The following is a 27,329-nucleotide window of genomic DNA, read 5'->3' as shown; positions in this document are numbered from 1 at the left end:
CCATGGTTACACAAACAAAAGGTGGTGTCAGAGGTTATATCAGTCTGAATGGAAAGAGCCTCTCTGGAGTATGTATCAGTAAGACACTGAGTTCAAGCAGCAGCCAGGTAAGACTACAGCAGATGTGTATCATTCAGCAGCTGAGCATAAAGCATGTTAGATGAGTGACACCTGCAGGAAAAGGAAACCTGTTTGCAAGAGGGAATTATTTTCCTTCCTCAAAAAGGCGCCCTGAAAGACATACTATTCTATACAGTTGTTGAACACATTCCATTCTGAAGCACAGATGAGCTGTGTATTGGGCAAAGTGTAGTTTAGTTTCTGCCATAAACCCTCAGATGGAGGTGGATAGAAATGCCCAAGTTACAACACCCAGCTCTACTTGGGAGCCTCGTTGACTAACTCCTGAGTAACAGGGCTCTATGCAGCCGATGTTTGAAAAAAATGCTCCTTTGCTACTTGTTATGATCCCCGCTTCCCTGTTGCGTAGACCACGCTGAATTAGGCAACCTACCGGATCACTAATTCACCACCACACCACCATCTCATTATACACTGAAGCACAGTCTTCCCTGACCTCCTCGCTCGGAGTCCATGTGAGCTTTATTATTGCTTTTCGCTTGTTCTCGTTTACACCTCTTTGGCTTGGAACTGCTTGTCCCTGTTGGACCTGCGGTCTCTGGATTGCGGAAAGTACACTCCTCGGTTTCAGACTCCTGGCTTTCTGCTTTGAACGACGGCTCCTGGATCCCAGCTTTGATTTAGGATTTCTGGTGTAGTTTTTTTCAAATTGCGGAAAAGATCGGTTGCAAGATTCTTTCAGCTCCCGCATTTATATTTTGTAATCTAAAATATATTGTAGGGCCCTCGCCCGGTGGTGAGGAGGAAGCACACCTAGGCACTCAGGGTACCGCGAAGCAGGCTGGGAGTTGTAGCCGGGGGGAGTCTGAGGGTCAGCACAATGACCAGCAGCTGACCCTGCTGATGTAAATAGTGTTATAGTAGCTTTAGTGTCCTGTGTAGCTTTATAAGTCTATAGCCTGTAGTTAACGAGTTACCACCCTAAACTGTGTACGTTTTCCGTCGGTCTCCTCATGTGTGCGTATATTTTGCGTGGTTTCGATAGCAGAATAAAGCAGTCGCTTTCTCTTCAGTCAAACTTCCTCCTACTGTAAATACTGTAAAAAGGCACCGTCCTTTGGATGAGACGTAAAGTGAGATCCTGACACTCTGTGGTCATTATAAATCCCGGGGCATTTCTTGAAAAGAGTAGAGGTGTTACCCCAGTGTCCTGACCAAATTTCCCCCTGACCCTTACCAATCATGGTCTTCTAATAATTCCCATCTCTGAACTGGCTTCATCACTCTGCTCTCCTCCCCACTGAGACCTGGTATGTGAGGAGTGTACTGGTCCATCATCCAGGTGGGGCTGCACACTGGTGGTTGTGGAGGGGATCCCCATTACTTGTAAAGCACTTTGAGTGAAGTGTCCAGAAATATATTTTTTTATTTATAAGTGTAAGCAAATAAGCTAGGATTTGAATACTGAGATTGACTCGGCATCCTGAATATAGGGTGAGAGACTGTTCCATAAGATAGGGGTCCTGTAACCAAAGGCTTTACAGCCAACTGTTATTTTATTAATTCATAGAATATGAAGATGACCTGCATTCTGTGAACTAAGCAGGCGACTTGGGTGGTATACATTAATAAGTGCCATTAGATAGACAGGTGTCTGACCTCTGAGAGCCTTGTAAGTAAGTACTGTGTAGAAGGATTTTGAAGTCCGCCCTGTACCTGACAGGAAGCCAATGAAGAGAGCTAAGTATGGGGGTTATATGGTCGTACTTTCAGCTCCTAGTAACGATTCTAGCTCCTGCATTCTGAATTCGCTGTAAGGTGTTGAAAGTGCGATATGTGCTCCCTGATAGTAGGGCATTGCAGTAGTCTAACCTGCTGTATGAACAAGAGCATGTATGAATTTCTCTCTGTCTTGAGTGGAGAGGAACTGCCTTAGTTTTGTGATATTTCTTAACTATAGGAAGCATGTTTTAGATACTGTTTTAACATGAGAGTTAAATGAGAGCCTTGTGTCTAATATGACGCCTAGGTTACGTGTAGAGTCTTTGAGGCAAATTTTTAAATCCTCTGAGTTAAGTGCTGAAGTTATAGTAGTCCTATCAGTATTGTTGCCTCCAAAATAGAACCTCAGTTGAGTAACAAGTTTTCACACATCCTAATCTTTACTTCATTAATGCAATTAACTAAAGTGATAAGAGAAGAGTTGTCATTTGGTGTAAACAAAATGTATATTTGAGTGTCACCAGAATATGAATGAAAGTTAATATTATGTTTTCATGTTTTCCTCCCTAGCGGCAGCATGTAAAGAGAGAACAATATTGATCTAACAACCACTACCTTAAATTGATCAGGTACAACGCCTGATGCAAGGGACGTGTTCATCATACTAATTATAGGTCCTGCCAGTACTTCGAAGGAATCTTTGACTAGCTGAGTGGGGATGGGATCTACCGGGGGGTCTGTACACTAAAAGAATGTATGTAGATGATTCGGGAGCTATTTTAAGGAGGATTGCTTCAAATGTGTGAAAGTCATTAATAGTTTTTTATTCAATTCTCAGACTCACTGAAGATGGCTGCTAGGCCACCTCCATGCCCTGAGCAAAGAGCTTTCTGTAAAAAAGTTTCGCCATTAGGTGAGACTTCAACTAAAGGAATAGTGTCAGTGGGTCGAAACCAGGTTTCTGTTAGTAGGCAGAGGTCAGAGTTGGTGTCAAGAACCATATCATTAACCAGAACTGATTTGTTGCCTAGTGAGCGAACATTTAACAGTGAGCATTTTATGGTAGTTTCATGTTTTAACTGATTTAGGTTTACCTTCCTTTAGGTTTAATTTCCAGTGGAATGGAAATTAAAGTGTCAACACAGGAGCCCCTAAAGGAACGTCTGAATTCTAATCTAGGTCTAGTGATAGTTGCAATACTCTGTCTATTCACACTCATAGCTGGTTCTGGATAGTAATGTGATTGATGGGATGCCGTGTGGTAGAGAACCTGGGTCGGTACAGGAGGTGAACTAGAGCTGGGAGTACAGACAGCACACGATTTAAGATCACATGGCTGAGGCCTGGTTGGTGCTCTTAGTAGTCAAGCAAGCAGCTTCTCTGCTATATTTTGGGATAGAATTAATGATCCCCTCTGGTTAAGGTGGAGACCGTCCCATTTATAAAAGCCATTCCCAAAAAATGTCCCAATTATTAATAAAGGTGATTCTATTGTATGCAACCAGTGATTTAGGGAGTATAGCCTACTATAGGGTACGTCCCCTCTGTATAGGATTGGTAAGGGACCAGACACAACTAAATTCCGAAATGTTTCTTTGTGCTCTTTTGCACATTTATATAATTTGTTCCAGCGTGAACAACCAAGGTGGAAGATTCATTACTGGAAAATGTGTCTAGTTTCGCCTCAATGTCAGAAACTCAGGCCCCAGGAAGGCATTTTACAGAGACCACTGCTTTGTGATGGTTAGGATTTCTAACATTCCTGATTATCAAGTCGCCAATTATGAGCACCCTTTCTGCATCAACAGACGCACTGCCTAAAGCAGAGAACCTATTGTTGAGTCTGATTGGTGACTGGTGTGCAGGGGGTCTAGTCCTTGAGCTCTTAGACCCCTGTCTGCGACCCAGGGCTCACGTGTGGTTCCTGCTGGTGCCGGCGCTGACCTGGAGACAGCTGGGCCAGGAGGGACTGCAGCCACTTCTGAAATGACTGAGTGTTCTGACTGAGCTGAATCTATCCATCCCTCAACCTGGTTAATATCTAATAGTGTGCTAATGCACCCCTCCAAAACGGGAATTCTGTCCTACAATTCTACTATAACTAAACATTTCTGGCATTTAAAATGATCAACACAGTGAAGACGTGAGCTGTACATGGCTTCACGCTCGTGACAAGTCAACATATTGCTCAGAGGCCAGCAGCAACACTCACTAGGTACCACAGAACTCTCTTTTACCAACTTCTTGTACTGGAATACAATCCACCTCTGCTAACTGGCAGAATGGGGAAATGAAAGACGCAAGGAAGTCCTGCACTTCATGAACAGAGGCGACAATTCATTTCTCCTGAGATCTGCACTCTGTACATACTCTTCTAGTGAATACAAACCACCCATAAGTTAAGAGGCTTGAACTCCTTCCTGCTCAGACAGTCATGTTCACACAGTAATAACTCGATCTGCCCAGGAGAAACAACACTAGAACAATCCGATCTGTGTGACCGAGCCTCAGCACGTCCCTGCCTAGTGCAGTAAACAGCTATGACTCTTGAATCCGCAGAGTAAAAAGAAGCTCAGAAGGTGAGATTTTTTCTTCGCTTCGTACTTGAGCTCTTTAAGTCAGTAAAATTGGAACGCGCTCCTGACTGCCGAATGTTACGTCACAATCCTGCTGCCACTACGTGACACATGCGCATAATCAGTGATTACAATAATTAATATTATTAATTGATTGAAAGTTATTATACAACTTAGTATTCTTCCTGCTCTCCCCACAAGCAAATGGACACACAGACCTCGTGCTCTCAACAATCTGTAAAAGCACATCACACTTTCAGAGCAGCTCGACTCCCAGCACACTGCAGCAGGGCCGCGGTGTGAGAAATCCCTGTGGGCCAGGAGAGCCAGAGACCTGCTGCTGTGACGCAGGAGGTCAGCGGACTGATGGGTGGACAGACTAGCCGGTTTGGGCTGAAGCTGAATCACCTGAGCTCTCCTGCGCCCCTCTGTCTCTCTCCTGCACTTCACTGCTCTGTATTCTGTACTTCTGTGTGAAACAGCTTGTTTCCAGCTCCTCCTGTCTGAACACTTGCAGACTGAAGACAGAAAAGCGCTTCATACACTTCAGTGTTGGTTCAGCACCATTCATACATTCTGGAATGAAAACCAGCTTCTGTACACGTTGTGTAATTTATTTAAACACAAAGTTGTGTGTGGAGGAGAGAGAGAGGTGTGCTGTCTGGTCCAGAATAAGCTGGGACGCCCAGGTGTCTCTGCAGTGGCTGGGGAGGGGCGCCCCGACTCCAGAGTGCTACTCAGGGTCGGGTGAAGAGCCCCATGGCTTCAGCAGCCCTCTCCCGCACCTGCGGCTCTGGGTCCTGCAGCAGGACCCTCAGGGCTGCGGGAGGAAAGAGACGAGGATGTTACTCGGGGTCCTGCAGTCCTGCTCAGCTCCTGACACACAGCTGCAGTGCTGATCCAGCTCTTGCCCAGCAGGTGTGAGTTAGGAGACACTGTGCAGAGCAGCAGGTCTGGACCTCATGCAGTGGGGTTAAAGAAGGAGTGTGAGATCCTTTCTGTGTGACATCTGTGTTCTCTTCACTGTCAGAAGGAACAGTAGTCAAAAATGTCAAACTATGAAGCTGGAAGAAACGGCCACACTGTAATTCACAGACCGCACAAGTCTCTAAAAAGAATAAAATAAAGCAGAGCTACTACAGATGTGCAATTCCACAAAAACCTGCTAAACAGGCCAACTATACATTTTTCATCTCCATGCTCTGAACTTCTCAAAACTTTGTACACTGGGTTTCTATGGTGTGAGAGGCTACAGCCAGAATTTCTGGTTAAACAGACTCTAAAATACTAAACTACTAAATACTAAGCCACTGAAGCTAAGCAGGTGTGAGCCTGGCCAGTAACTGGATGGGAGACCTCCTGGGAAAAACTAAGGTTGCTGCTGGAAGAGGTGTTAGTGGGGCCAGCAGGGGGCGCTCACCCTGTGGTCCATGTAGGTCCTAATGCCCCAGTATAGTGACGGGGACACTATACTGTAAACAGGTGCCGTCCTTAAGATGAGACGTCAAACCGGGGTCCTGACTCTCTGTGGTCATAAAAAAACCAGGGCGTTTCTCGAAAAGAGTAGTGGTGTAACCCCAGCGCCCTGGCCAAATTTCCCATTGGCCCTTACCAATCGTGGCCTTCTAATAATCCCCATCTATGAATTGGCTTTATCACCCTGCTCTCCTCCCCACTGATAGCTGATGTGTGGTGAGCGTTCTGGCGCACTATGGCTGCCGTCGCATCATCCAGGTGGGGCTGCACATTGGTGGTGGTGGAGGGGATCCCCATTACCTGTAAAGCACTTTCAGTGGAGTGTCCAGAAAAGTGCTATATAAATGTAAGCAATTATTATTATTAATTATTATATACTGTACAAGAACAACGGGTCAACATACTGGACACAAAACACAAGCATCGTTACCTCGCTGAGCTCTTCTCAGAGCGAAACAAGAGCAGAGTCTCCTCTGCAGCTGCTGCACTTGGAGGCCTGAAACACAGAGGGGTTGAACAGCAGAGCTCCTGCACACACAGCACCACACAGGATACTGCACCAGCGCACACTGCCAACACTCTGAATGGAGAGCAGCTCATGGAAATGTGTTTCCTGGTGACATTGGTAAGTCTGATTAACCTGCCTCATTACTGACAGAAAAATGCATTTCAAACACTAGACAGACGAGGCTGAAAGTGGTGCCCAGTGTCCTGCTGCCGAAATGAGACTACTGTAGCTAGACATACTAGAGCCTTCTTACTAGAGGCCTTTTACTAGTGTGACATATCAGAGCCTGAGTCCTTTGAGAAAACCCCAGTGATCAAACACCTTCAGACTCAAACCTGTTTCAAGGAAAACCTACAGAGTAGCGTTTTAATGCTTGAATTCCCATCCCGGCAATACCCTCATCACTAACCACAGCACAACTCACTTTTACCAGTGGAGCATCATCTCTACACTGAGCCTCAATCACTCTTCTCATTGTCACTGAGCTCTTACCAATGAAGATGGCAGCATTTTCCCGAACCCAGGCCCTTCTGCTCTGTGCACCCTGGAGTGCAAGCCTCTGGGCCAGGCTGAACTGCCCACTCGTTATCTGGACACAGGGAATATTGCAGGGCAGTGTGAGACAGCACGCTACTACTGTACAGGAGCCCCCATGTGAGAGACAGCCCTCCATTACACATAAACACCTCTAATCCATCTAATGAGAGTGTATGAACTCATCAGCAGTACTGTGATTATAATCTGGATATAAACTGCTATTCACTGTAATTAGTGCTCAGTGTAAGCCTGGTTTAGCACAAATATATTTCCTAAATCTGACACAAGTCTTCGTGTGTTTGTGTCCCAAAAGCAGGGTGTGCTCCCCTCTCTCACCAGCAGCCCAGAAGCCAGCCCCAGGAGAACCTCACTCACCAGGATCCTGCACATCTCCTTCATGGACAGCACACATTCCAGGGTGAAGTGCTGTAGGACTGTCCAGCAGGCCTGGGGAAATCCACATTGTCAAAACCAGTTTATCTTGAAACAGAGCCCAAATTAAACAGAAACTACACAAATGTCAGAAAATAGAAGCCAGCCCTGAAACCCTTTGACACATCCTTGATAGTAACCCTCTGAATGTTTAGATTTCCAGGCTACAAGTTCGTACTGACTGTAGGGTTGTTTTTCTTCACCAATTGCAAAGCTGGTCAAACACTGGATAGGTGACAAGTATCAATATCAAAGAAGGACGTGAGAAGACCCATAGTCCCACAGGCTCAGCCCAGCCAGCGGCAGCTCTGTGTCTTTACCTGGATGACCTCTGGGCTGGGGTCAGTCAGGTTCAGCAGCACGCTGACCAGGGAGCTGTGGACCTCTTTGTTGAGCCGGGCTTTCTCAGAGCCCAGCCTGACCAGCTGCCCCAGCAGAACCACTGTGACTCTGCGGACCTCCGGGCTCTCCTGTAACACAGACACAGGACAAGAGGGAAACTTTACACACAGACACGCACAAACTGTCACCACTTATTTTCTCCTCTCAGGGCTGGAGTCTGAGCCCAGTGTAGCTCAGTAGCTCAAAGAACAAACACTGTAATCATGGATATCCAATTGATTACAATTACAAACGTTATATTTAAATTTAATAGACAAAAACAAATGACACAATATTTGAATAAAGAACATCCTAAAAAACTTACACTTTCCAAGCAGGGCCTGGCTCTACAGTACACAAAGGGCACCAGTGCTTTGGCTTGACTCTTGTCCGCGATGGACAGGACAGTGATCAAGCCCAGTAGAGCCCGCAGAACAACTGGCTCAGCTGGGGTCTCCTGCTCTGTCAGGGCTGAGCTCTGAGCTACCAGCTGCTCCTCTGTGTGTCTGTGGATCTGAAGACAGGAGGACACCAGTCGGCCTTCATTCCCAGTACTGCTGGGACAAGGGTTACACTGAGGGAGGGTCATGCTGGTCGCTGCTGGTCAGCAGAAGGGACAGCTAAAATTGACGTGCTAGCCAGCCACATCTGAAGATAATTGTCCACCACGCCTGACTCAGGTGGTTCAAGCTACACAAGCCCTTGGTCTGGCAGCGCTCAGGAACTCGGCCCAAAAGTCTCAAGCTTCTCCCTGTCTTCCGACTTTGCTCCTCGGATACTGGCCCCTAGCTTCACCCTGCCTTTGTTGTCTAGATTACCCTCTTGTGCTTGTGTGCTGTGTCTGTCTGTTTACAGACTGTGCTTATTACCATCAGCTCTGAGTTTGGAGTTTGCTGTGTGCTGAGCCTCTGTGTTCACCCAGCTTTGATCTGGCCTGTTCTGGACGTGGCTTTGGGCTGCTGGTCTGCACCACGCTTTTCTGTGCTCACCAGCCTGTCCCTGTGCTGCAAACAGGGAGCTGTTTGTTCACACAGCCGCTTGCCTGTTTGCTGGTGTCTCTCTGCCTGCTCTTGGGCAGCGACATATTACAGGGAGACAGTACCTCCGTGCTGTAGCTGTCAGCTGTCTGACTATCTGTCCTCTGCTCAGTTAGAAACACCAGCAGATGGGCTCTATAGTCACTTACATCCAGTTCTGGATCATCCACCTTCATCTCCCTCATCAGGCCGAGATGATCAGCCAGGTCCTTCACGGTCTCCGAGACCACCTGGCTGGTACTGAGGACCTGCCACACCTCCGGGAGTGAGCTGTAAAATACACCCCCAGCTGTCAGTGCAGGGCTCTGCATTCAAACTCATTCTCAGAGCTAAAATACACAAACACTGACGCCACAACACAGTGCTGTTGTTGTGATGCTTTTATCATTGCAAAGAGCTTTTCACTGTTAGAATTGTGCTCTACCTCTCAGAGGGAGAAATGAGGGTCACTAGGGACTGGATGGTCTGTCTGAGGTCCTGTGCAGCCAGATATAATATCCCCTCCCTCAAACTCTCTTCCAAGCTGTCATATAGAGTATAACTACTGCCGAAGAATTGCAGCAGGTCAAGAGCCTACAGGGAACAAGAACAGCAGGTCAATCTCAGACAGATCACATGAGCTCTGTTACACTGACTGTTGAAGTTGTCCACTACTGCCCCTTTGTTGCAGTTCTCAGTGCTGTCTTCAGAGACAGGACACAGGATCATGTCACTAGGTGTGAACAAAGGAGTCATTTTTCTGAATACTTCTGGAGCAGTGTTTCCAAAAAGCTAAAAACACAACTGTATTGATCAATAGCAAAACAGTTTCCCGTCCAATCACTTCTCACAAACTATCTGTTCTCCGATTCACAGTGACAGGATACAGCTTGTCCAGAGCATCCGTGTAGGAAAACAGCAGACAGGCGGCTTCGTCAGACACACTGACCATCATTGTCGCCAGGAGCTTGGCCTTGGCAGGGAAGCTGGGAGCTCCGGAGGGACTGGCGCTGCGCACTGCCTGTGCCATCATGCCCACACTGCGGCACAGGCTCAGTCTGACACTGGGCTCCTGCAGGGGGACACACAGCAGCTCACTCACTGACAGCCCAGACGCCACCTCACCTCCACCAGCCCTGGACTCTGATGGACACTCACAGCCTGGACAGCCTTGGACACTGTATCCCTGTGCCCTCCTCCCCATAACAATCCCATCAGGTTCAAGTATAATTAACTTCTACCCAGACAGTGCAGGAAAGTAGCAGAACAAATAAGGAAGAACTGATTCCTGAGAGTTGTTACGAATACCTCCCTGCGTTAGAGATGCACATTACACAATGTAGCAGTGGTTGAATACACTCTTCAGACAGGAGCTGTGAGGTTCACTCTGTCAGGTCTCTTGTTCTTAAAGGAGGACATGTTGCCTACCTTACTGGTGACATGGTGTCTCAGTCTCTCCATAAAGTCAGTGTCCATTCTCTGCAGTAGATCCTCTGCAGGTGCTTTAAGTGCAACTTGCCCATAGCACAGAATCAGGGCACAGGTGAAATCACTCTGCAGTAACAAGCATGACAATCCAGATCAAGGTGCTGAAACTTGTAGGTAGAAGCTGACATTAAGAGCAGCTTCTGTTTGTCTGTCAGGACTCTGATGCAGTACACCTACCCTAGAGCCCTGCTCATTGCAGGGGAAGGCTGGGTCAGTCAGCTGGGTCTCCAGTCTCTTCAGCACAGACAGCACCACATCCAGGTGCACACTGGCACACAGCCCCATCAGCACTGCCAGATCCTGGGACACCAGACAGGCATCAGAGCACTCTTAAAAAACCCACAAGGGCATCATGCACACTCTCTCATGGACTGCTGTTCTAATGCCATGATAAAATGAGCCGAGTCATCAATATCTTTCAACTGAATGAATAAGGGCTTCAGCAGTCAGATACACGGCACTTCTGTGTTGCCATGAGCTGTGGAGAGGGGTAGATCACAGCACTGAGCTGCTGTCATTGATGAGGCTCCTGAGGGCTTCACTACTGTAACGTCTCTCTGTGCAGGTGAGCGGGCTGCTGTCCCCATTACCTGGGCGTGGACCATGGTCAGCAGCTGCTCCAGCTGGGATTCCAGCACTGGTCTGGCCTTCGGCACTGCTGCCCCCACAAGCACACTCAGACTCTGAAAGAAGAGCACGTTGGAGTCAATCTGGAGAGGCACTGCTGCTTCATCAAGAGGCCTCACTCTCTCAGTGTATGCAATAACACGTTAGCATTAGGATTTTGGTAGTTTGATCACACACAAAAATCTGACAGAGCAGGATAACGCCTCCCCTGGACTCTACCCCTGGCAGATCCACCTTGTTCACACCCTTCCACAATCACATGGGGCACCACAGACCATAATCCTCTTCTGCACTGGGCCTCACCAGCACATCACTGGAGCTTGTGGACAAAGGGACACTGGGAAAGTGCTACTAGTGATTGTTTGGATCTACAATTTAAGGAATCAAAATCCATTTTCTAAAAGAAACGGACCTCGCAATCCACAACCTGTACACCTAAAGGCCCATCGTCGGTCACAGCCCTACCTTGTTGATTCTGGAGTAGCTGATGTCCAGCTCAGCTGCATACAGTGGCTGGAAGGCCTGTAAAACTGCTGGCAGCTCACTCTGAAACTTCTCCTCAGGGAGCAGGCAGCACATAGCTGCCAGGGCCAAGACAATGGCCTCCGTCACCTTCAGACAAAACACAAACACCATCATCCTCAAGGAAAGGATACAGTCACAGGAAAGCAAACTTGTCTAAAACCACAGACAGTAAGAACAGCTTTGAGCAATGAATAAAACCTGCTTCATAAGTGCACCCTATTCAACTTTGCTTACTGTGATCTGAACCCTAAACCCTTTTCTTGGCATTCAAGTCCATTCTTTCCTCCAGAACATCTGAGAATTCAGGATGATTAATAAGATGTCAAATAACCTACACTTTATTAAAGATCCCATACCTTTGGCTCAGAAGATGGCAGCCATCTGTGCACTATATCAAAACTTATGATGACCTGGCTTGAACAGTCCTGAACACACTGCCCGGGACCCTGGAATTTTGCCCAGCTCTCATACAGGCCTTCCAAAGCTGACAACACAAGAGAGGAACAGCCTGCTACACTCCTCAGCTACATCAAAGCAGTCCTGTAGCTCAGTGGGAAGCGGTCTGAACAGGCCTTGTCAGTGGATTGCCAGTGGAACCAAGCATTGATAACAACTGTCCCCCTAAATGAGACAGCTTGCACACTTACCAAAAGACATCATTGCCTTCATTTTATCAGTCACAGCAAGGGGAAGAACAGGCACCAGCAGGTCCAGAAGTCTCACTATATCCCTTGCTATGTCACGACCTTCAAAGAAAACACATTTCACACTAGGTAGGGACCAAGGCTCATGATAACACTAGAGACTCAGAAGCGGCATGAGTAACAAACACTGAGCCTTCATAATAAGCTCATGTATCAGGGCTTGAATGGACAGATACGACCAGTATCATGAAGTTTGAAATACAGCACAGTAAAAAATCTGGAATATATCTGTGCAGATCACACCCCATTAGCAGCACAGAACTTACTGCAGTTGCGGGAGATATCTCCTACAGCATTCAGCAGCGTGTGGTGAGGGAGCACTCTGGGCTGGAAGAAGGACAGCACCATATCCATGGTACTGTCGTAGTGGTCTCTCACCACACAAACGACAATGTTGCTGGCTGGCTGTTGCCAGTCAGGCAGCCATTTCTGAAACAACAGTAAAAAGAGATCAGAGCGTCTTGGGAGTCGATAGTATTGGAGTTGAAGCTGCAGCTTGGATCAAGCCAATGAGCACACAAGTTAACATACAATGATTTGGTTCCATTAGATGCATCAATGTGTGCTACAGGCAAGGAAACAGACCACAGCACTACAGCAAGACAACAGTTCGATAGGCAGGAATAAAAGGGGTTTACATACCGGTGACATCGTCATCTCATTCAAGGCCATCGAGACGGTGCTCTTGGCCAAGGACTCATCCAGATGCTGCGCAGATGTTTTGCGCAGCAGCTTCTCCACTGCCTGGAGGACAGCAGAGCGATGGGCAGTTGTCACCTAGAGCAGGGAAGAACCAAAGCCAGGGGTGAGACTGCTGCTCTCATCACAGCACCAAGAGTGTCTGTTCAGCCTGGCCAACCGGCACTGAGGGTGAAACAGCAGAACCACCCCAGCTCACCTCACGAGGGAGTGGAAACACACAGAGAAACCCCAGGCTTCCACTGAAGCACATCTGTCAAGATGACAACACGTTAGGGCTTATCTTTTGACTTCTAGTTGTAAGAAACAGCAGAGACAGTATCTTGGAGCACACTGGGCTCCTGATTAGAGTGCGTTTGCAACGAGTATGTCAGGAGGTGTGCAGGGAGCTCCTTCATGTTACCTGGGGGCTCTCGAGGAATCCCAGGATGACTGGCAGTGTCCCCTTGGTGTTCCTCTGCAGGAGGGAGAGCAGCTCTTCTATCAGGAGCTTCCCAGATTCCTCATCAGAGCTGCTCATTCCCTCCAGAACAGCCAGGACCTCATCTACAGCAGACACACAGACAGGGGAAACACTGGTGTTGCCTCAGCACAGACTTCTAGGGAGAAAACTCTAAAACTGACCTGGTGTCTGAGGGACCTATAACCCTACTGACACGTGTCTGAGAATTAGAAAGATGAAAATGATTTTTGATGCACAGCCCGTAAAAGCTGGGACTCTTTCACCCCGGACAGTTTTCCAGTAGAGAGGAATACAGATCTGCTCTAAGGGCAGGAGGCTTCAGAGTGCAGGGTTTTGTTTTCGTGGACCTGAATAACAGCTGCAGCCACTGGGACTTCTGAACCCTGAAGAGCCCACAAAGAGAGCTGCTGTCTGGGTCACATCAGTCCTGTTAGCAGCTGCTCCTCCGCAAACAGAGGATCTCAGTGTTGAAGAAGAATCAGGCAGCAGCTCTGCTCCCAGGTGGAGAACCTCCTTCTGCTGCTCTAAGGGGATTAGAGCCTCTAATTCACCTTCTCTCACACCCAGTCAAAAGGACTTGGACAGATCTTCATGAATAGATTTGCTTTTCCCAAATTTACAATTAAATGTAAATGAAAGAATAATTGCAGTACATCACTCAAACACAGCTCATTTCATAACCACTGTGAGTTACTCATTTTAAACACCTTCAATAGTTTCATACCTTACATGGATGTTAGTCTTCTTAAAAATACTCTCATAATAAATTATTTTATTTTATATCTTATTATTTTTGCTCAAATCATCATTAGTTGAAAAGATGAAGAGACTGCTGTTGCTTTCCCTGCCTCGAGCTGAGGAGACCTGCAGGGTGACAGCGAAGAGCCCCTCAGGTCAGTCAGAGCTGAGCCCAGGGATGGAGTCCCAGTGGAAAGGGAAGCCAGGAGTCAGTGTGTGGGGGGACTGGCTTCAGGGGGCACTGGTCTAGATCCAGCTGTGTCATACCTGGCCCGGGGCACTGGCAGCCTGTGCGCTGCACACAGGAGGAGAGCCACTTCACCCTGCTGGGCTCACAGCTGCACTCCTTCGGGCTCATCTTGGACCTGTCAGTCAGCCAGTAGAACAGCACAGTGAAGCAGGGAGCTGGGCGGCGCTTCTCACACACTGGGAGTCAAGGTACTGCTGACAGGCCAGTGCAGACCCACTAGACACCACAGACCTCTCTCTAACCAGCTGGTCCTACTGGAATACAACCCAACAGGCTGAAGGGCAGACACGGGATATTGAGAACACAAGCAAATTCTTCACATCAGTGAAAGCAGAGACAGGAACAGAAGCAGCAATGAATTCCTGTTCAGATCTGCACTCTGGGCTTTAATAAAACTCCAGCAGGTTAAGAGCTTTTAACCCCCTCTCACTGAACACCGTGTTAACACAATAACCGCTCGATCTGCCCAGGAGAAACAAGAACAATCGGATCCGCGATACGGAGCCTCGGCAGGTCCCTACCTCGTCCGTAAACCACCAGGATCTTCAGTGAAAAGACAGAGAATATTGACAAGCCGTGTCGAGCTGAAGTGTTTTCTTCGCTACGAGCATCAGCGCTGAGCGACTCAGCAGCACCGGAGCGCTTTCCCGGACCGCAACTGTTGCGTCACAATCCCGATGTGTCGACGTCACGCTCACGTTTAATAAGTCATTATAATCACTATATTTAATTATAAAATTACATTTTTTATATGCTTTCTGATTTTTCCCAACTCTACCAACAGAAGCACTAATTGTCTGATTTCCAAAGTGTCAGCCGGAAAGTTTCAGAAAACACGGAGCGGAGCGTCTTGCTCACGATATGACGTCAGACACCCCTTCCTCCCTCCATCCAGACTCGCCTCTCCCTCCTCTCTCACACGACTCGCTCATCAGGGCTTCTACTGTCACTCCAGTCTCCTGCCAGACCTCTCCCAGACACAGCCTGCTCATTAGTCCTCCTGTGACCCAGACTCGCCCTGCAGATCTGCTCTCCGGCTCCTCCTCATGGTCACTCCGCTCGCTCACGCACAGACCTTGTGCTCTAACCAGTCCGCAACGACACATCTGGTCTTGAAGCAGCTCGTCTTGCAGCGCCCTGCAGCAGCGCCACGGTGTGTGAAGCCCTGCGGCCGGGAGCAGCAGAGACCCGTCGCTGGGCCGCAGGAGGTCCGAGACTGACGGTCCTGCAGACCCGCTGGTTCTCATAGCGGCGGAGCGGGGCTGCAGGTCTGCCCTCGGCTCTTCTCCGCAGTGACAGGAGGCAGAGAGAGCCGCGCCTCAGGAGCCCCACACGCCTCCACAGGGATCAGCCGCAGGGAGACGATCGCTCCTCCGACACACAGCCGCTCACAAATAACGGCTGCGCTCCTCTCGCGCCCTCAGCGGAGCGGGCAGCCGCGAGCCGGAGCCGGAGGAGGCGGAGACGCCCAGCGCGCGGACCTGCGACTCAGCCAATCAGAAGCCGCTATCAGCAGGGGGCGGGGGCTGAATGAAGAACATGAATACAGTAGGAATATGTTAGATTATTAATATAATAATAAAACAGATGGATATGAAAATACTTGTCACATACACCATGAACTGGAGCCATTTCTGAGTGAAACAGTTTGTTTCCTGTCTTCATGACAACTTGTCCACGACATTCTGGATGAAATGAAAAAGAACTGAAGTTGAATCGTTTTTTTCCTCATTTGACTGAAACCCAAATGGCTGGAGGTTTAACAGCAGGATATGCAACATGTGTTTCTTCCAAGTGGTCATTTTCCTTCAGTTTCTAAAACCAACTGAACTCTGAGAATTTTTCTTTTCAGTACATTCATTTCACCAGAAGAGTAGTATCAAAAAGCAGCTGCACATAAAATAAGCACTTCTGTCAGAACTCGTCAGTTTCATCTACTGCTGAACAGGCAAAGTAAGCTTTCCTGCAGGTAGTCACTTTCAAGATTCAAGATGTTTTATTGGCCATATACAACAAGTGTGTTGGAATGCCTACTCGTTCAGCTGTACCCAGTAACAGTGGAGGAAAAAGAAATAACAAACAGACATGGACAATACATTTAGACAATAGACATTATAACACACCCAAGACAGGACATAGTGCAAACAGTGCAGTACCTTAAAGTGCAGGTGCTAATTTGAGCTGTTTATGATGCAGACTGCCCTGGGGAAGAAATTGTTTTTGAATCTATTGGTCAGTGTTCTGACACTGCGATACCTCCTACCAGAAACCAGATTGTGGCCAGTTTAGGTCCCAGTTTCTGTGAGACACCCCCAGACTGTCCTGATCGGAGTCTCCTGTGGGACGGGTGGTGACTCGAGTTTGGCAGCAGAGCAGCTGTGTGCTGGGATGATTCCTTACCTTGGCCTCGGTCTGGCTCAGAGCCCTCAAGCCCAGAACAGACACACTGACGGTCACACGCAGCTGGAGATCCGCAAACACTATCAGACCAATATCCAGTCCCTGCAAAAGCATCTGGAGACAAAGCGAAGGAGACCGTGAGTGAAGCTGAGGCCAGCCTCACACTGTGAGCTGCAGGTGAGGCTCTCCAGGCCTGCTTCTGGTGAGCCCTGCTGTAGCTCAGCCCCAGTCCTGCTCCTGGATACCCAGGGCGTCGGTGAGGTTTCCAGGGGTCTTCGAAGCAGCAGCTCCTGAAGAGCTGGAAGAAGCTGTAAAACTGGTCCAATTAAGCCAATAATGAGCTAATTGAGGTCACTGAAAGTCCAGCTGGACTGAAATCCTGCAGACACACAGGAGTGGGGACCCTGGTCACAGGTTTTCATTCCTGCTGAGCTCTTAGTGTATCGATGGAGCCGTTTGCTGAGCTGATCAGCTGAGACTCCAAGTTAGCTCTTCGATCGAACATCTACAGCCCTTTAAGCACCTGAAAAGGGGAGTAAAACACCAAACGGAAGAACAAAGACAGACAGAGAGAAGCAGCGAAAGGGAGGTGGATTTTGTCCTGATCAGTTTTGGGGACCAGATTCTGGCTGAGAAACTTGATCGTTTGTTATATCAATGTTGTAAGAGAGCTTGCAGTTCCGTTATTTTAGGAAACTCTGATTATGGAAACATCTGTCCATTTTCACTTCTTCCAAATTAGGGTCACAGGGAGCTTGAACCTGTCCCAGCAAGCAAGACGCTTGTCAGGATACACCCTGGACAGGACACTAGTCCACTGCAGGGCAGACTCACACAAACACAAACACAGACACGCACACTGGTGGTAGATTTCAGGAGGAACAAGGTCAAACCTACTCCTGTCTACATCCATGGGAGTGGCGTGGAGATGGTGGACTCGTACAAGTACCTGGGACGATAGACTGGAATGGTCTAAAAACATCCAGGCCCTCTATAAGAAGGGCCAGAGCCGACTTTACTTCTTGAGGAGGCTCAGGTCCTTCAATGTACCGTTTTTTGTGCAATATATGCCAGGTACCCGTGCAATACATTTATATTAATATCTTTATTTACATATATAATTATTTTCATATATGTGTTCATATATGTTTTATATGATTTGTCTGGGTCCTGTTCTGTTCTAGTTTGTTCTTTGTGTGTCCGCACTGTGAGTAACTCTTTTAGTGCACCTTCACTGTACTGATTGTATTGTATGTATTGTATTATTATTATTGTATCATTCGTTACACTGTGGCTGTGTAAAGCTGCTGTTGCACTGAAATTTCCCTCATGGGATCAATAAAGTATCTATCAATCACACGCTCAAACACACTCACAGACACACACACTCAAACACACTCACAGAAACACACAAACACAGACACGGACACACACACACTCAAACACACACTCACAGACACGCACACGCTCAAACACACAATCACAGACACACACACTCTCACACACACACTCACAGACACACAGAGACACGCACACACTCAAACATGTCACAGAGAATATTCCCAGAAGCCAGTTACCCTACCTGTACATTTTAGGACTGTGGGGGGGTGGGGGGTGGGAATGGAGCACCTTGAGGAAACCCACACAAACACCGGGAGAACATGCAAACTCCACACAGAACCCAGGGCCCCAGCACTGTGAGGCAACAAAGCTGTATTTAATTTAAAATCATTTCAGCATTTTGAACAGTAAAGGTGAATATACATCCACACCCACGCACACAGTACTCACTTGTATCTGTATCCAGGGAGCTGTGCTGCAGACAGTATTTACAGTCTTTCCTCACAGCTAACGAGACATGAGACACATTAATGTTTAGTGCACATGCAAGAAACAGATTCATGTCAATGATGAGCTCTTGAAACATCAATCTGAGCTATCTGGGATCAGATTTAGTGACAATCCAATGTGTTTTATACAACCAAACTGACCTAATCATTGAATTAACAGCTCAAATTCCAGGGCTGTTTGACACGGGTCCGAGAGAGGAAATACTCTGGTGGAGAAGCTGTCCTCACCTCCAGATATAATGAACATCCTCAGCTGAGACATCAAGCTGAGACACTGGCTGTGTGGGTGTGGAAACTCTCACTGGCACTGATCGCAAGGGTGGGCGCGTTCCCCTTGGTGCCAGTTTGGCTGCTGTGTGTCTCTCAGGCTGGTCTCCAGTCCCTGGTGGCAGCACTGGGCCCCACCCTTCCTGTGAAGCGCTTGCTGAAAATGTGAGTCAGCTGAAAAGAGCTCTTCCCATTCACACGATTCTTATCATTTGTGCACCAATAACACACAGAGGGACAGGAGCTGTGCTGCACCAGATTCTTCCAGGAGGAAAACACTCAGCCAAGGTATTGTACCGGTCAGAGGGACTGAACTGCTCGTCCTGCTAGTTCCGTCATTCTCACCAGGATCTACTCCTGGGGACTGCTCACCCACACGCTGCCTGACACTCTTCCACTGGGGCTGGGGGTCCTAACAATGTCAATGTAGTTTACAGGCATGTTCTTGCAGGTGAGAACCCCTCCATCACCTCATGCATCAGGTCCATCTTAAGCAAGACATCCCAGTGATTCTCTCAACGTTAGCGTGCCAGTCCAGATTTAAGAGACGAGTGCCTGAGGTTCAATCTGGAGCTTATACAGGACTGTGCCAGGATTTACTGATCTGAGTAGATCTCACAGATCTCGATTTACTTATCTGGCCTCACTTGTGAGTTTCGTCTCAGTGCTGTAGGGGTTCAGGCAAAGACCTTCAAGCTTGTGGAGGTGGAACGTCTGTTCCAGTGTGGGCTGACCATGAAAGACCTGCTTTGATATGACTGGAGACATAAGACTTCAAATCAGCTTTCTAGATGAAGTGAAAAACAACTGAGCCGCCCTGCAGTGAATGGAACCTTTCTGAGCTGCTGTACATATCAGAAAGCACTCTGGATCCTTCTGGATTCTCTCAGAGGTTGACAGCTCAGGGGCTTCATTTTGTGTTGAATGCTGTTGAAGAAAAGTTTAGAAATTGTAGAAGAAATGTCTTCACACAGGTTAGGTGTGGTCAAGCAGAGTCCTTTATTCATGCGCATGGGGAGAATATAACCATGCAGATCTGAGAGCAGCTTCTCATACAGATCTGTGAGAAACCTCTCCACCGAGATGATAAATGCAATGAGTTTTATCCAGCAGATTCACACAGGAAAGCGCATTCTAAGTTTCCATATTAGGAGTTGTTTTATCTCTACAAACATTCACATTCTTCTTAAGGAGCAATTTTACCTTGTATACAGACAAAAGGAAGTATATAAATAAAAGGTGTGAAATGAGCTAGACATTCTGCTATTGTAGCATTAATATCAAAAAGTAAAAAAATATGGCATTTTTCAAAGCCAACTAGTCACTATATTTTAAACTTTAGAAAAGGTAAATGCTAAAATTCTTCCTCAATGCAGAGTTAGCCTTCTCCACAGCCTTCTCATAATGACCTGATTCTATACCTGATTTCAAATCACAGGTATTGATTGCACACGGGGTAATAAACTGCCTACCATTTATTTTAATTATGGTGCTCGTTTTCCAATAAAACCAAAAAACCAATCAATGAACAAAACATCTGATTCAGCATAATCATGTCCGATTTAACAAAGTTTATGAAGTGTTAAAATCAATAGAGATGAGGCAAGAAGATTTCAAATAGGATCCTGAACAGTGCTCCCAGGAGAAACAAATACAACTCAAATCTCCCTGAATGGGACGAGCCTTTCACTACAAACATGAATTGCCGGCGTGTTAAAACTGGAAAGGAAGATACAGGAGTCTCTCAAGAAACTGTCCCAGTACATGGAAATGTTATTGTTGGAGTGTGGAACAAGCTGCCCAACAGTGGCGTCTTTCAGGAAACAGCTGGACATGACTCACCAGTCAGGACAGGAGTGAGTTCTTTACACAAAGTATTGTAGGAGTGTGGGACAAGCTACCCAGCCATGTTACTGAAACCTCTTTTAAGGAAAGGAAGGATACTGGACTGAGGTGTATCTGACAAGCATTTTCACTGGCGCCTGTGTTATTACTGTGTGAATAATTAATCTAAAATATTCCTACTGTACTATTGTGTATCATCCAGGCCCCGCCCCCTGTTGATCGCGGCTTCTGATTGGCTGAGACGCAGGTCCGCGCGCTCGGCGTCTCCGCCTCCTCCGGCTCGCGGCTGCCCGCTCCGCTGAGGGCGCGAGAGGAGCGCAGCCGTTATTTGTGAGCGGCTGTGTGTCGGAGGAGCGATCGTCTCCCTGCGGCTGATCCCTGTGGAGGCGTGTGGGGCTCCTGAGGCGCGGCTCTCTCTGCCTCCTGTCACTGCGGAGAAGAGCCGAGGGCAGACCTGCAGCCCCGCTCCGCGACGGGTCTCTGCTGCTCCCGGCCGCAGGTATTTCCAGCAGCAGTGTGTCAGTCTCACACACTGACAGCGAAGCTCTCAAGAGAGGTTTTGCCTTCAGACTCAGCGAGTCCGGGTTGCAGCGGCGATGGGCTTCAGTTCCCGCAAAGCACTCTGGGAGAGTTTGCTCCGGCCCGCAGCAGTGACGTCACGGAGGAAGGAGCGTTCCGGCGTGTCTGCTCCTGAGAGGGTGTGCTGGCTCTCCTGAAGCGTGTGGAGTGGGGATTGATAACACACACAGTGAGAAGGAGTGGGCACAGTCAGGGAAAGTGATCTTCCTCCTCTATAAGGTAATGTCATGTCATTCAAATGCAGTGACAGCTGTCTTGTACTTCCTCTCCTGGGTTGCTGTGGATTCAAGAGAATAATCTCTCTTCTCTTGTTGAGGTGGTCCTGTCATGCTACAGTATAGTGTGAGAGAATCGTTGTCAGTTCTCATAGCTGTGCAGTAATTTCAGCTGCCCAGTGTGGTGTGTGGGTGTGTTTGCTCATTCTGCTGTGGACCTGATTGCCTCCCCTGTGTGTCTGCAGCTGCTCTCCAGCACACTGAGCGCAGTGGCGGATGAGGTGTGGGCCTGTAGGCTCACTCAGGACACAGTCAGAGTGCTCTGCCCTCTCAGCTCCACCTCTGAGGAGAAGGTGAGTCTCACAGAAGGCTGAGCTACATGAGAAGCTGGGACTTTTACTCTCTAAAAGTCTTATTGCTCACCTAGTGTTGTGATGTAGTGGCATAGCAGGTGTGTCTGTAATTTGCTGTGTATTAGATGTTGTAAGGTGTGTGTCTGTTCAGGCTAGGTTCATACGTGTGTGCTGTTGTGTTGATGTGAGCTGTGAGCAGTGTTTGATTGTGCAGTAGAGGGGAGAGCCCCTTCAGGGTTCTGCGCTCTGTGCTCTGCTTCAGTGTGTCGTCTCCACAGCTAGGGATGCTCCCATCAGGCTGTTGAGGGCTGATTCCCTGTCATTAGAATCGGACGCTTTTTTCTGTTAAAATCATTACAATAAGCCCTGTACACGCCTCATGTCCCATGGCTAAGTGTTACCCTGGTTATTTTTTCCAATAATAAAATAAACTAGACCACAGGAATAAATTGTTTATTTTTTATTAACACAGTGAAATGTAGTGGGCTTATTGTTCAATTATCATAAATGAATTTAACTTGACTAAAATAAGTAAAACAATGACTTAAAATAAAGACTTTTTACTCATCAAATGTGCACACAAAACCTTTATAAATATTACATACTGTATACATTTTGGCACATATATAGCAATATCAAAAAAACAGCTAAAACAACATTAAAGGCTTGTCTTAACCACAACCCATAATTCTAATAAAATAAATAAAATGTTCAATAAGATGTTTAACAAGCAGATTGCAGACGACTACAACCAAAAGGAAACAAGTCTGAATAATTTGGCTCTTTAGCTTCTGAGCCTCTTGTTTACTAATCATCGAGGGCAGATTCTTGTTTATGAATAGGAGCAGCTGTGCGTGTGTTGAAGACAATATGTTCCTCTTCTCATGCAAAATGTGCGCTGCTGTACTGAATAGACGCTCGCTGTCCACACTCGTACAAGGAGCGCCAAGGCAGACCTGAGCTGCTTCTGCCAAGGCAGGGAAACGGCTTGGATTGCTCTTCCAGAAAGCCATTGGCTCTGCGCTTCTTGGGATGAGTTGCTGACTGAGGTGGAGATTAATCTCTGATGCTGTTGAGTCATTCCTGTCCCGACCATCGGTTTTATCTTCATTCAGAATCTCCTCATGCGTCGCCTACAGAGATCCTGCCCGTAGTTCTTTCGGCTGTCTTGCTATGCCTACTGTAAGGCTCCAGTGTTTTAAGTGTTGCCGTTATTGATGGCTGAGCGAGAGTCGGTTTGCGTGTCGCTGCAGCTCTTGCACTTGCTAAGTGTTCACACTCTGCGGATTCTTTTTGGTGTTGAGTTCTCAAATCTCTGATGAGGTTCATGGTGTTGAACGTTTTAGCTGGTGATCCCCCACGAGTGACTTCTTTTGCACATGTATTGCAAACTGCAAATTTTTCGTCTTTTGTAGAAGTGTGGAAAAACTGCCAGACCAGCGAGGACATGTTGCTACTGTATGTTCAGGTAATGTCGGAAATGTAGTCATCGCAAAATTGGTTTTTGAGATTGGTCAGTTTAGAGAACACCAATCGAGTCATTTGGAGTGAAAATTGGCTGATATCTATCGGCGGCCGATCGATTGGAGTATCCCTATCCACGGCTAATGTCCTCTCAGTGCAGCTGTACAGAGCAGCCTCCTGAGCTCAGTGCTCACTGTCCTCTTCTCCGGTGTCACAGGCCTTCCTGTACCAGTGTGTCGGTGCGGCTGCCCAGCACCTCTCTCATCAGGAGACTGTGAAACAAGCGCTTCAGGACAGTGTGAAAGAAGCAGGGTTTGAGAATCCTGTGGAGAGAGAGGTGAGGTGATCTGTTCCCACTCCTCACACAGACTCAGGGCTTCTACTGCTGTTGACGACAGCCATGAAAACTGTAATATCAGCGTATCCTTTCTGTATGACTTAATGGACAGACGGGGAGCATCTGGAGCAGTAAACTGGAGCACCTGGAGGAAACCCAGGGAAAACACGCAAACTCCATACAGCAATCAACCCAGGATTTGAGCTAAAACTAGTTTTACTGGTCATTTGACCACCAGAGAGGAAGGAAATTTAAAGATCACAGTTAAGGTTTTATGTTTAAATTTGTTATTAAGAACAGAAGAGCTCATAGTGTGAGCCTCACAACTGCTTTCTGCAGACTTGACTAACCTGCTGGTACATTCTGTAAGGTGTGTGCAGCCAGGATTTATTTCAGTGAGTTTGTCACTCCTTGCAGGGCCTGCCTGGGCTGTCAGTGAGTGAGCTGCTGTGTGTCCCCCTGCAGGAGCCCAGTGTCAGACTGAGCCTGTGCCGCAGTGTGGGCATGATGGCACAGGCAGTGCGCAGCGCCAGTCCCTCCGGAGCTCCCAGCTTCCCTGCCAAGGCCGAGCTCCTGGCGACAATGATGGTCAGTGTGTCTGACGCAGCCGCCTGTCTGCTGTTTTCCCACACGGATGCTCTGACAGTCCTTACTGTCAGTAGAAATCAGGGGGGAGAGAGGTGCCCTCGCTCTCTTCCTCGCTGCAGCTGCACACAGTCTCTGGACTCTCAGCTGTGCCTCTAGATGAGCACAGGCCCTGTCCTGGTGTCTTTTGATGGAGGGAAGTGGGGTTTACATTTCTCTCCCATCTCTTCACAGGCGTTTGTTAAAAAGCAGCCCAGTGATGCCCTGAGCCGAGCTGTCTGTCTGCAGGCCCTGCGCGCCTGTTCCACACTGAGCTACTGTTTCCTGATGAAACTGCCTTCACTGCTTCCATTTCTTCACAATTACATTTTTAAGTGTGTTTGAGGCAGATGGGCATTATGTTTGATGCAATAAGATAGATAGATTAGACTTTATTGATCCTGAATGGAAATTGATGTGTTACAGCAGACCAAGAGAAGCAAAACAAAAACAGACATTAGGTGGACGAGAAATTAGTTATAAATAAATATAAAATAAATAAATAAAAATAAATACATAGGTGTGTGCAAAATATGATTATAGTCACTGTAAAAACAATAAAATATGTGCAAAATGTGCATAGGTATATACAGATTGAGTGTCAAAAAAGTACAATGGAGCAACATGCTGTCCATAGACGAGCAAATGAAGGGCTAACAGTCCTAGCCTAGGGCAGCGTTATACACCCTGACAGCCGCTGAGAGGAAAGACGTGCGGAAATGTTCCCTTGAACACCGTAGCTGGAACAGTCTGTTGCTAAAAGTGCTCTGCTGCCCAGTAACAGTCCCATGAAGCGGATGAGAGGCGTTGTTCATGGCTGTGAGCTTGGTCAGCATTCTCCTCTCAGCCACCAGCTCCAGGGAGTCAAGGCTCAGCCCCAACACAGAGCCAGCCTTCTTGATGAGTTTATTGAGCCTATTTGCATCTCTTGTCATGATGCTGCTACCCCACCATACAACAGCGTAGAAGATGGCCGCTGCCACCACTGATTCATAAAAAACGTGTAACAGTGTTCCACACACACCAAAGGAGTCAGCTCTGGCCTTTCTTGTACAGGGCGTCAGTGTTACCAGACCACTCCAGCTTATTATCCAGGTGTACCCCTAAGTACTTATAGGACTGCACCCCTTCTATGGCCTCACCCTGGATGGAAACAGGGTTCAGCAGAGACTTATTCCTTCGAAAGTCCAGGACCATTTCTTTGTTCTTGCTGGTGTTTAGCTGGAGATGGTTAAGATGACACCGCTCCACAACGCTGGTAATCAAGCTCCTATATTCCTCCTCCCTCCCCTCTCTAATACACCCCACAATTGCAGAGTCATCTGAAAACTTCTACAGATGACATGCCTCAGAGTTGTACCTGAAGTCAGAGGTGTAAAAGGTGAACAGGAATGGAGCAAGGACAGTCCCTTGTGGAGCCCCAGTACTGCTAACAATCTGTTCGGACACACAGCTCTGTAGCCGTACATACTGTGGCCTGCAGGTCAGATAGTCTATAATCCAGGACACCAGGGGAGTGTCCACCTGCGCCGCCCTTAGCTTGTCTCTCAGTAAAGGTGGATGGATGGTGTTAAAGGCACTGGAGAAGTCAGAGAACATAACTCTCACAAAGCTCCCCGTCTTCTCCACTTCAATAAGTGCCATTTCCTAACATCAATATGTGGTGCATCAACTGCAGTACTCCTAAGTCTAAAACAATACATTCAAAATATATGTTGTGATGTATTTTCAGACCTTGAAAATGGCTTCTATAGGACTGGCCTGTGGTCATGCTTTTTCTAAAAGAGTTATAGTGACAGGTTGTATAGTTCCATCTGTTTACATCATGCTGAGTCTTGAGGAAGAGCTGCTAACAGTTTCCTTTTGTTCCTTGTCCCACTGTAGCTGCAGCCCAGAGCTCCCTGCAGTGCAGAGCACCTGACTCGTGTGCTTGTGGAGGATGTGCTGCCACTGCCTCTGCAGGATCCCAGAGGCCCTGAGCTCCAGGTAGGACTGCTAGACTCAGCCGCTGGTGTTGGGTACAGGCGGCAGACGGTGTCTTAAGAATAGCTGCTCTTGCATTGTGGAACCTGTGAAAATTCACAATGGCTGTACATCCTTTTGCAGAGCACAATCCCTGACACGTGTGCTGTATCCTTTTCTTAAAAATGACTGATTTCCAAGGTTTGGAAAAGGAGACATTAATTTGGACAACATATGGAAATCTTAGTATCAGAATAATACTGACCCAGTGAAGTTCACTGCACACAAATGTATTGGTGTTAAACAAAAATACACTGGAGCTGATCTCCTCCGTGTTTCCAAAATCATCCTCCTGAAAAACACCGGGTTGTTACTCATGTTGGTCTGAGACAGCAGTTGGCTGGGTGTCAGAAAGTGGCTCAGCCAGTCAAGCTGAAATCTACCTGTGTCAAGATATCAGAAGGAGGCAGAGTTCATTTCCAATTTGTGATTTCAGTTACATTGCGGTTCATATGTATGTAATATTTAAATGATTGATTAAAGATTTGCCATTTGTGCCTGATCACACACACGTGAACACAGTCAACTGGTCCCTGCAGCTCACCTTCAGCAACAGAGTGTGATGAGACTGTCAGCAGCGGAGAGCTCTCATGATGGTGTAATATTTCCATCCAGTCCTCAGTGTTGTCTGTTGGGTTGAGCTAATATGGACGTGATTTGGACTCATGAACAATAAGTCTTCACAACAGACTTGTCTTGCAGAGCAGAGCTTCAATGTTGATAAGCAGGCAAGCATAAAAACAGAATTACAGAACCAAACTAAGCTTGACAGTGACACATTGATGACACAAAGGGTGCAAACGATATTTATAGTTACAGTCAAACCTCAATCCTGCTGGGCAAGCTGATCAGAATTCTCCAGATAAGGTTTATAAAAATGTTGGAATAAATAATACTACCTAACAGAAAAATGTTACCAGATATTTTTTTTTGCTAGAAATAATTTGAGTAATCTAGTTTCTGGGAAAATATATTTAGCCACAGCTAAAAATATGAGTAAATTAGAAAAATGTAAACAATGTAAAATACAGACTAGCTATTGCTGTATTCTAGCTTTAGTCATCAGTTCAATATATCTGAGGAACAAAAGCAGCACAAACACTACTTTCTGTGGCACAAATTACATTGTTAATACAGCTCATCATACTGG

At 47.2% G+C, this 27,329-nt stretch overlaps 2 protein-coding genes across 9 annotated transcripts; one reads left to right on the top strand and one right to left on the bottom strand.

Annotated features, from left to right (window-relative positions):
* Positions 1 to 4,972: 4,972 nt before the first annotated feature.
* On the bottom strand, positions 4,973 to 15,685 carry LOC148639799 (uncharacterized). 8 transcript variants are annotated; one of them, XM_088621123.1, is made up of 20 exons: positions 14,745 to 15,685; positions 14,241 to 14,338; positions 13,176 to 13,318; positions 12,716 to 12,850; positions 12,340 to 12,502; positions 12,017 to 12,115; positions 11,726 to 11,853; positions 11,310 to 11,456; positions 10,808 to 10,900; positions 10,395 to 10,517; positions 10,158 to 10,283; positions 9,679 to 9,801; positions 9,175 to 9,323; positions 8,900 to 9,020; positions 8,039 to 8,227; positions 7,653 to 7,802; positions 7,276 to 7,347; positions 6,788 to 6,952; positions 6,286 to 6,351; positions 4,973 to 5,199 (listed from the first exon to the last, which is right to left on the bottom strand). In XM_088621123.1, exons 2-19 carry the CDS (start codon positions 14,329 to 14,331, stop codon positions 6,301 to 6,303), a joined length of 2,268 nt encoding a protein of 755 aa, XP_088477249.1. In that variant the 5' UTR covers positions 14,332 to 14,338; positions 14,745 to 15,685; the 3' UTR covers positions 4,973 to 5,199; positions 6,286 to 6,300. The 8 variants fall into 8 exon arrangements, with proteins under 8 accessions (XP_088477249.1, XP_088477248.1, XP_088477253.1 ...); XM_088621122.1 differs by having other exon boundaries at positions 6,856 to 6,952; XM_088621124.1 differs by lacking the exon at positions 4,973 to 5,199 and adding an exon at positions 5,227 to 5,402.
* A 3,494-nt stretch (positions 15,686 to 19,179) lies between these two features.
* On the top strand, positions 19,180 to 26,688 carry LOC148639798 (uncharacterized). The gene is made up of 7 exons (XM_088621600.1): positions 19,180 to 19,191; positions 20,833 to 20,915; positions 21,242 to 21,383; positions 21,625 to 21,732; positions 23,414 to 23,533; positions 23,951 to 24,121; positions 26,042 to 26,688. Exons 1-7 carry the CDS (start codon positions 19,180 to 19,182, stop codon positions 26,198 to 26,200), a joined length of 795 nt encoding a protein of 264 aa, XP_088477726.1. The 3' UTR covers positions 26,201 to 26,688.
* Positions 26,689 to 27,329: the final 641 nt, after the last annotated feature.

Source organism: Lepisosteus platostomus, chromosome 26 (genome assembly GCF_059453375.1).
Source record: "Lepisosteus platostomus isolate fLepPlt1 chromosome 26, fLepPlt1.hap1, whole genome shotgun sequence".
In the NCBI taxonomy this organism is placed as follows: Eukaryota; Metazoa; Chordata; class Actinopteri; order Semionotiformes; family Lepisosteidae; genus Lepisosteus; species Lepisosteus platostomus.
This window is presented reverse-complemented; position numbering and strand designations above follow the sequence as displayed.